Genomic DNA, 10,397 nt, shown 5'->3' with positions numbered 1-10,397 from the left:
ATCAAGATGCCATTGTTTTATTAGGTATTGCTTTATTGTGAGTAATGTTTAGATATTGGAGCTTATAATTGTAATAAAGAATTTTTATGGCAATTGTAGTAGGTATATAGGTAGATAGATTTATTTGATATGTTGTAAAACTTACGTTTTCATCCTCTTTGGGTGCAGCAGAACCATTTTCATCACTTCCAACGAAATATTTCGCAAAATCCTAAAATAAATGATGATAAGAATTATTAAAAAAAATCTACCGATGCTGTGTACGTTGACAACTATAACAGTTTTGGTGACCATTTCAGCTTCTTTTAAGAAAATATATATTGAAAATTATACTTGCCGGGGAGTTTTCATATATTTTTCGTACGTCGCTTGGCAATTCATTTAAATTAAGATCGGGCAGGGTTGGCGCTGATGGAATATTCTGAAAATGTTAATCAGTAGGTAAATTTAAAATCAAGTCGAAGTTTGCTAAGTATTTTAATATATTTTTATTGAAATACTTTGATTCATTATTTTACTAAGCCTTTTCTCACTGACAATTATATTATCTGAATTATACTTATGAGGCATTGCAAATAGAAACCAGTTTACTTGGCAGGCTGTCATTCGACAATTAAAGTTGAAGAGTTATATACGCTGCATTTAGTTATAATCTTATGCTATCATTAAATGTTAAAACAGAATTTTTAAACTTACCTCGTCATTTATTTCTCTCTTTCTTCTATCGTGGGCAGATTGGTCCTGTGAAAATAATAATAATTAGTGATTAGTTATAATTAAATATAGCTGTAAAGGCAGTTGTAAAAAAACAGCTGATTATATTTATACTATTGCCTATGTCACTCAGAGAAGTTGCAGCTTTCCAGAGGTGAAATAATTTCCGAAGTCCGAGAGGAGATGTAAGAAGGTTAGATCTTAACTACATGAGATAAGAGCATGTTTTGTAAACTGAAACTCAAACTTTAACATTTATTTATTCAATTAGACTTCTTATAGAAGCAATGGTGAAAATTGTATAATGAAGTGCTGTAAAACATGTGTGTGTGTGAGGCATTCTGGCTCTTGTGGTCTCCTTTTGTGCTATAAGAAGTTAATTTTACGAATTCTATCAAAATTACCTCATCATTGTAATCAGATTTGTCATCTTTCTTGTCTCCATCGTCTTTATCAGATTTTTTTCCATCTTCAGCACTTGCAGGCTTTTCTACTGAGTCATTTTCTAATGACGTTTTCTTGTCGTCTTCGTCGCTTTTTTCGTCTGTGTCTTTGTCTTCAGGTTTTTTCGTTACATCTTGTACTGCCTCTACAGGGTGTATCTCCTAAAATTTGTTTCATTTAAAGTTATGTTATCAATATAGAAATTTTTATTGGTCTAATGTTGCTATTACATTTTTTTACTAACTTATTTATTTAAATTTCATCTACACATTATACACGTCAGTATTGATCTAATCGGTGAAGACAAATGTCATGATGATATCGGATTATTATTCCAAATAATTAGGTAATATGTGACAAGTGACAACCAGCACTTGACCTAAAATCAAATAGGACTGTGTGCCTACATTGGGAACAAATATGGGTCGATGATTTACTATTATGATTATACTAATTCAATACAATTTTAATTTTGTTCCAGTGATTGTGTGACTTTTGAAAGAATCATTTTTTACATACTTCTGGTTTCCATTCCACGAATTGATAGCCCTGTCCATTAGTAAACGGTCTGACGGATTGATCGAAATCAAGACGTTTTGGTGTATCATTATTGGGTGCAACCTGCAATTTTATATTGGATAGGATTTTAAAATTCTCTCTAGTATTATATGATTTTTATATTTATGAAGTTGATATAAATGGTTGATTGCCGGATTATATCACTTCAACTCGAGAATAGACCTATTTGGGTACTTTTATTTTGTAATGTCAAGGTAAGTTTAAACGATGATATAGGTCTAATTACCTTTAATAGGCAATAGAATTTTTTATACACGAAATTCAGAGGTTCTTGTAGTTATTTAGAAACGAATGCTCATTGTTAACCTTTTGCATTAGCGATTAACTTCGAATCTATTGATTTTTTACGATATTTTTGTAGACTGTGTTTGGAGTTTGTACGTTTTTAGGTCAGAATTAATCAGAATTAAGACGTTTTGTATATAATATAATAATTGATAGGATGCATTTCTATCGACCTTCGAAAATTTACTTTCAGATCACTTAAAAACAAGCGCTCACCTCTCCAAATGGCTTCCTTATTATATGGTAATAAATAATCTCAAACAGAGATGGTTCCTTTGGATTGTTATCTATGAGCTGTAACCCATTATCTGGCAGAGGCTTAACTTCAAACACATCTGTATCATTGGATATCTGAAATGGAAGTACATATTTTCTTTATATATTACTAGTTATTGCCCACGGCTTCGCACTCGTTAAAGTCGTAGTAAAACCACATATAACTTTTCCCATTGAATGATTCTGTCTATTGAAAATAAAACCCATTAATATCTGTTGCGTAATTTTTAAGATCTAAGCATACAGACAGCGGACGGCGGAAAGCGACATTATTTTAAGCTATGTAGTTATAATTAATAATAAGGCAATAGATTAATTAATAGTATCTTATATAGTAAGTTTAAATAATAGTATGGATGCCCGTGTTCCATTGTGGTGTATAGGGTATACGCAGGTGTGCATCAGTTTCAATAATTTAACACATAACTAGGTGCTTATTCTTCTGTGTCCTGCTAGACCGAGACATTTTTGTGAGGCCGGGAATCGAACACAGGACCCCTCGGTTCTAACCTCACGTTTATGTGAGATAACATTAACTTACCTCTGGCTTAGCGATCGCATGTGAGAAGATAGTTTGAGGCTCAAACAGCAACAGAACGAAGACAAACTGAAAAATAAAGATCTCTCAGTATTGGATTTACATTTTTTGATACACAATGAATGAATGATATATATAAATTAGTATATTAAGTGTATGAGAAAATATAAATACTAGCTGACCCGGCAAACGCTGTTCTGCCTTACTCTTATCATTTAGGGGTATGAAAAATAGATGTTGGCCGATACTAAATGCGCCCCGCTGTTTCACCCACGTAAGTCTGTATCCCGTAGGAATATCGGGATAAAATGTTTAATGTTTAAAGCTTATATGTTATTCCAGTTGTCCAGCTATCTACGTACTAAATTGCAGTTTTTGCGTCAAAGAGTAACAAACATACACACATCCTCGCAAACTTTCGCATTTATAATATTAGTAGGATTAGATACGCCGCGTTGCGAATGAAAGATAAAAAGATTCTGTTAAGTGTAATCGAAATCATTATTAATATCATGAGGCGATAATTACCGACTTAATTACTTTTAGACACAATCATTATTTAATTAATGAACATTTAATATGTTTTGATTTAAAATATAAAACTATTTCTAGTAAAGGTTTAATTATGCTGTATTAAAAAATACCCTACGTGCCTCTTACTTTTTGGGTACACGGGCGAAAAAATAAAAATATTAATAAAATAAAAAAACTCCTGTATTTAAGAACAAACTCCTTCGAAACGGAGGTCGATTTTTATAAATTTTATTTATATTCGGGAACTCTTAGGTTAGGTTGTAGGCTTTTTTAACATGCGTTTATTAGCTTCACTTGTATGTTATTATGCTTTTATGTAATCAGCTCCTTTGAACTGTTTTTTGACCCACTCAAAGGGGCATATTTTATTCAAACTTTGTACACTTATCAAGGATCGGTGACGACACAATAATTTCATGAGTTTATCTTATTATTCTGTTTATGATCGCTAGGATTAAATAATTTCCTTAAACATACTTTGTAAATGTGAAAGAGAGATAATTTAGTTGATTTTATAATTAGAGCTTATTCGATAGTTTTTAATAATATTTATTTTATACAAAACATACTTTTGAAGAAAAACGTTTGCCGGGTGATCTATTCCTCAAGGAATTCGACTGTATTTATTTTTGTGTCGTCATATGACATTTTGATGATTTTAATTTGAAAAGTGGTGCCTTTCTTTTGAAATTGGGTCTTGTTGTGACAAATTGAAGGCGATTGAATTTTTCGTATAAAACTGAATTGTTTTCATAAAAATGTTCAATGGTGGATATAATTCTTTAGTATATACCTCTTTTATCTTAAGGTTAAATTTTAAAGGACCTAGTATAATTATAAAACAATCGTGCTATGCAGGACGATACAACTAGTTTGAGGTTAATAGAAAAATGTCATATAATTAAATGAAACTTACCCGAAAATAATACATTTTGTCACTACAAGATGAGAAACAATGGAAAACTGTGACATATAAACACAAATCCAGCATTTTTATATAAGCATTAATAGTTTTTTTATCTTATAAAAGATGAATTTTATCTTAAATGATCTATTATCTGTATCTTAATAATTGAAAGATAAAATTTGTACGTGAGGTCGTTACTATGGAAATAATGACCACAGGTGTTAGTGAACCTTAAATATCATTGATTATTTGTTTTAATTAATTGTTGTGTTTTCTGATAAGTTAGTTTACTTATAGTTAGGTTACGGGAAGGTGCTAGATGCTTAGTAAATATTGTTTATTTTGTTTTATTTAACGTTGTTATGATTAACTAGTTGCGCCCCGCGGTTTCACCCGCGTAAGTCCGTATTCCGTAGGAATATCGGGATAAAAAGTTGCCTATATGTTATTCCAGTTGACCAGCTGTCTACGTACCAAATTTTATTGCAATCGGTTCAGCAGTTTTTGCGTGAAAGAGCAACAAAGATCCTTACAAACTTTCGCATTTATATTATTATTAGGATAGGATATTCGTAGGAAGTAGGATTAGTAGGCTCAGGGTCCTCGAAAAGTTGGAATATCGAGATCAGATGAGTTGAAAGAAATAAAATGATTTTCAATTTATATGAGTTTACGATTTTTAACTATCTGTGAAGGAAAATATCTTAAGGAATACGGAATTTAAGGAATCGAGAGCTCAGCATCTGCCACTGTGGTGGATTATGGCCCGAATTCATAAAGGAGGCGTGTCTATCTCTCTGTCTTTGTAGTGGGAACATATTAAAAGGGCAATGATGGCGATTAATACTTCCGACTATGCAGGATTTACGAAAGAATTAATATAATAATGTAAAATTGTTTTATTTGTATATATAATTACTACACTCTTTAGTTTATATTTCTAAATCTATTTGACAATTATTTTTTTGTATTTTCCGATTAGATTATATTATTTATTAGATCAATTTGAAACGAAAAAGATGCCTATACTATTATATATCAATAACTACCATTGTTAGAAAAGCTATCCTTACTATCCTTATCCTCACTAATATTATAAATGATAAGTGTGTTTATTTGTTTCTTTATTTTATGTTTATTTGTATATTTTTCTTTCACGTAGCGACATAGTTTTATTATATAATTAATTTATGTCCAAAGATAGTTGGAGGCTAGAGGGTGACATAGAATACTTTTTATTTCGATTAAACATTTGATTCCTATTGGATTTTCCTTTCACTAGGCGAACGCAGCCGCGGGCTGAAAGCTATCTAATTATAAAATACTAGCTGTTCGCCCCGGCTTTACCCGTGGTGCATATATAGCCTATGTCACTTAGTGAAGTTGCAGCTGTGGTTCTTGCGTGAAATCGTTACAAACATATAAAAATACAAAAGATTATTTACAATATAAGTGTGTAGATATGAAATGTTGAAAGGTGTTGTGGATATAAAGGCGAAGGAATGGTTACGAGTGAAACATTAAATCTCATCCTTTATTGTGCAGTAAAAAATTGTATTTTATTATACTTATATTACAAAATGTATCACTTACACAATATATCGATACTGTATTATAATGTATGTAAAGATACAGATATTATCATTAAATAACTGTATAATGATACTAATTAATCATCCAATAACATTCTCATACTCAAACGTTTGTTGTATTAATTTTAATCGTAGCTGAAACATCGGGGTTTAAATTTTCCAATTCATCAATGAAGAACCTTGATTGATTTTGTCTATTGAAATTATTAACTGCTTTCATTTCCAATTTATTTGTTTTGATCATATCATGATTATCATAAACTGTGTTTATTGAAGGATTTGTCTCAATTGGTTGGGAGAAGGTATAAATATAGGGAATATTATGGGTGCTGTTGTGGAATTCTGATAGTTTACGAAAGAGCTGCTTGTTCGGCGTGAAGTTCTTCCAATCCATTGCTTCTTTTGGTTTTTCCGAAGTTTGCTCGTTATATTCTAGGTGATTTGACAATTTGTTTAGAAATATTCTTAATAAATTTGTGTTTTCGTTTATTTTTCTTAATATCTCATTCGTGGTATTATTGTGGTGTTTTATAGTTGCTATGAGGAATTCCTTTTCTTGGTCATTAACAGGTTTTGGTGTCGTTTTAGCGCGTGTTGTAGTTAATGGAGGTCTGGTTGTAGTTTTTGATGTTGTTGGGGTAACAGAAGTTGTTGTAGGTACTGTTTTATCGCTAATTTCAGTTACATAATTATTTTGTCTGTAAATATTATCTGTGATATCTAAAAAAGGGTTCTGGATTAATGCATTTTTGTTGTCTAGTAAGTTTTCCAAATACATTCTTTCCCTTTGTAAATTGTCCATTTGCTCATCAATTCTTTTCTTGTGCAATTCAAAGAGTAGTTTTACTTGATTCTCTCTTTCTTTTGCTTCGTTATTTATTACTGTCTCAGGTATAAATTTTCTACTTGTGTTAGTTACATGTTTAACATCTGTACTTTCATTGAGATTCTCTATTTTTGATATTTGTGATACATTAAGCGTTGAAAAATATCGTACCCCGTTTTTATCATAGCTTTTGTTAACACTCGTGTGTATTTCTTTAAACCCTGAATGTAAGTCATTTGTAAAATTTTTGGGAGAAATTTTAACGGTCACCTTGAAGTTTGATTTAGAGTGTGGCAGAATCGCATTGACTATATCTTCAACGCCAGGGATGCGAACATTAGATAGAACTGGTAGGGATTCCATTGCATTAGATTCAACTTTCGTTTGTTTGTTATTTCGTGTTCTTGCTTGTATTCTGTAAGGTTGCACTTGTGGTTTTTCTTCGGAATAAAATTCTGTAGATTTAGGAACCTCTTCGAAAAATATGTGTGGGTATTTTGACATAAGCACAGCTTGCTGTAAATTACGGCCATCTTCAAGAGGTGAAACGGGTTGATTGGGATAGTTCATATCTAAGAAATCTGTCAAGGGTAATAGATCACCATTTTGCATATCACTTTCATCTACCATAGTGTCAGGCAGTTCAGTGTCTTTTATAGCAGATTTTCTACTGAAATCTGTATTTTCTGGAGGTACTAAAAATAAATTATCGGTTGTTCCTTTCTCGGGCCGAGATGAACGTTCCCTAGCTATTATTCTTATTTTATTAACTTCTCTCTTATTTCTTTTATTATTCAAGAACAATCGCTTTTTCATCATCGTCTTTGTATTGAGGAATTTATTTAATTTTACCTTGGTTTTGATGTTTGAAATCTTTTTCACCGAAAGGGAACGTTTTTGTCTATTCAATGACCGATCTATTTCTTTTGGCAAGTTTAAATAATTGTTGTAGTTGTTGTTTATAGCGATCGAGAAATCTTTGATTCGAATGGGTTTCAATGATATGTTAATATTATGTGGATATGATTGATATTTACTCCTTTTAGCATTATAATCTTTTGTTAAAATCTTCAAAGAATTCGTATCACTGATTCTGTTTTTATGGAAAGTAAAAGGCATAATCAATCGTTTAAATAAAGATTTGTATTTTGAATTTTGGTCCATATTTACTGATCGCCTAATTATTTCATGACTGTTTTTTATACTTTCCTGTTCTCTTTTAGGATATTGTTCTCCATCTACAAAGTTATCAGCTTTATCCATATTATTAACATCTTCAGTGTCATAACTTTTATGATATTCCTTTATAAGATTTTCTAAACCATTAAACAGTTTAAGACTATCAGCATCTGGTGGTTCATCAACATATTGATTGAAACCTACTGAAAATCCAGACCCATCAATATCCTTTAAGTAAAACGTTACATTGTTGGTATTATTGGTTTTAAAGTTGTCTTGTTCTACGGTTATTGGTTTTTGTACACGTTTTGGGATATCATCATTCAACATACTGTCATAATGAATAACAAGTTCACCCATTTCAGCGGAATTCACAGATTTGGAAGCTGTTAAAAAGGCAGGACCATAGTTCTTACGTTTCCAGTTATTACCGCGGTAGTCTAAAATATTATCCACAGGCGGTAAAATTTTACCGATAGGATCAACTTCTCTGTGATCAATATGTAGAAGTGAAGGTACTATTTTGCTAAAGAAATAGTCGTGTTTGGGCTTGATGGGATCTTGATTTCTTTTTTTAACTTTGATATGTTTGAAACTTGGTTTTTTCTCATGAACACTTGTAGCATCTTCGTTGATAGCTTTTTGTATTTTGTCAATGAGGTTGCGAACCAATTTTTTCTTTTTTTCTCCTTTACTGCCCTTTCCATCAAAATGCGTTTCTATTTCAATATACAGTTCTTCATCGTCTTTCTTAATTTTATCATGAGCTGGTTTAGGTTTACGCGTTGAAGCTTTATCAACATAGTGAATTTTTATTTGCCTTTTTAAACGATTGGCCGTTGCTTTTCTATCGACATCTTTTTGTGAAGGATTACCTATAGGATATTGTTTTAAATATGTCTCGATCATTTTATGAAATGCAGGATTGGACATGAAATTATCATCTATACTTCGTACAGTACTACTTGCTGGAATTTCTTCGTTATTATTGCTATACATATGAATAGTTCTGGAAGTTTTATATTTTTCATTTGGTAATTTTTCCTTCATGAGCTGCGTGTCATCGTCATCCATTTTTTGAAATTTAATAGATTTGCCGTTGTATATTAATTTTATAAGTCCAATTATATCTTTATTTTGTCTGGAAAGAAAAAGGTAAGATAGATCAGAGAAACTATGAACATAGTTAACTTCGTGATTTATGATATATGAGCTTACGAATCGTTATCCTTCTTAATTTTTCTATTTTCATTTATTTCAATAACTGTTTTTATGAAGAGTTTAGGTTCTGAAAAGAAAAAAGTCATTAAAATCATTAGTCGATAAACTATAGTTAAATTTTATTTCTAAATAAAAGGTAAAATAATTGATTAACCTTTCTGTTTTAAAATGGTATATTGGCTCTCATTCTTCGTATCTTCAACTAATTGATTTTGCAATGATTTACATTTTAATAGTTCTTCGAAAAATTTTTGCTCTTCTGGATTGGATGTATGTTTCGTTCCTATATCTTTAGATTCTCCTAGTTTATCATTTTTTTGAGGATTTTCTGTGAAAGATAACAGTTTATTTGTACCTGATTCAATATATATATTATTTAGGCACACTTTAAAGCATTTATAGTATTCGAGTATTTATTAAAAATTAATTACCAGAATTTTTGGTATCGTAAAAGTTTCTTATCAACAAGTGAACCTTTTTATAGACGTCATTTAAATCCATGTGACCGATTATACCTTGTAACAAAATGTTATGCATTGCCAAATGTAACATATTATCGCTCCCTGCTTCGTCTAATTCTTCTTTACGCCTTGTTTCCTTTTCATCGAGTTTGACAACAGCACCTTTTGCTGTTTCCTCTTCGTCCATTTCTTCGAGCAGTGTTGCCAGTTTATTTGTTAAAATCTTCTTCATGTTTGGATTTTTTACTTGGAAAACGAAATCATTTGGCTCTGCAAAAATGTTGAAATAACTTCTCTTAATAATATGCGAAAATTGAGTGGATAATCTTTATTGATAACTACACACAAACAAATACAAAAAATATAACCTATGTTACTCTGTATAATTGCAGTTTTATTTATTTATTTATTTATTTTATTCATAAAGGTACCTTACAGCTATTAATAAGATAATTATTCTAATTACAAATGAGATACGCCAATTATAAGGCACACCAATAACAGAAAAATTGTGTACAAAAACTATGCAAAAACAAAACTTACCAAGAAAACTTTCAGGTAAACTTAAATACAATTACTTATTTACAAACAATATAACTTATAAAATAATATTAAAGATGAGTAAGAACAGGTATCAAACAAAAACAATCGAAGCCTATAAATGTGACTGTGTGAGTGTGAGTAGATGAGTAGTGTGTGTGAATGCGTGTGTTAGTTTTTCAGATTATTTACAATTTGAATAATCGCACTTTTAAATCTAGTGGTAGGGGAGCCCGAGATGCTAAATGTGTATTTACTCGAGCGTTTCAGAAACCTATTGGAATTCGCAGATTATACGATA

General features: G+C 30.9%; 1 protein-coding gene across 1 annotated transcript in view; it reads right to left on the bottom strand.

Annotated features, from left to right (window-relative positions):
* The window catches only part of LOC119838080 (putative leucine-rich repeat-containing protein DDB_G0290503), a 14,576-nt gene that overhangs the window by 1,804 nt on the left and 2,375 nt on the right, over positions 1–10,397 (bottom strand). Inside the window, exons 3-13 of the mRNA XM_038363890.1 lie at positions 9,527–9,826; positions 9,250–9,423; positions 9,093–9,162; positions 7,901–9,015; positions 6,132–7,672; positions 2,840–2,905; positions 2,239–2,373; positions 1,678–1,779; positions 1,119–1,319; positions 697–741; positions 334–421 (exon numbers count right to left, since the gene is read on the bottom strand). Coding sequence (XP_038219818.1) covers positions 334–421; positions 697–741; positions 1,119–1,319; positions 1,678–1,779; positions 2,239–2,373; positions 2,840–2,905; positions 6,132–7,672; positions 7,901–9,015; positions 9,093–9,162; positions 9,250–9,423; positions 9,527–9,826 — 3,837 coding nt within the window. The remainder of the gene's footprint in view (positions 1–333; positions 422–696; positions 742–1,118; positions 1,320–1,677; positions 1,780–2,238; positions 2,374–2,839; positions 2,906–6,131; positions 7,673–7,900; positions 9,016–9,092; positions 9,163–9,249; positions 9,424–9,526; positions 9,827–10,397) is intronic.

This window comes from Zerene cesonia, unplaced genomic scaffold (assembly GCF_012273895.1).
Source record: "Zerene cesonia ecotype Mississippi unplaced genomic scaffold, Zerene_cesonia_1.1 Zces_u001, whole genome shotgun sequence".
NCBI classification, from domain to species: Eukaryota; Metazoa; Arthropoda; class Insecta; order Lepidoptera; family Pieridae; genus Zerene; species Zerene cesonia.
The sequence above is the reverse complement of the archived record's forward strand: the minus strand, read 5'-3'. Positions and strand labels throughout refer to the sequence as shown.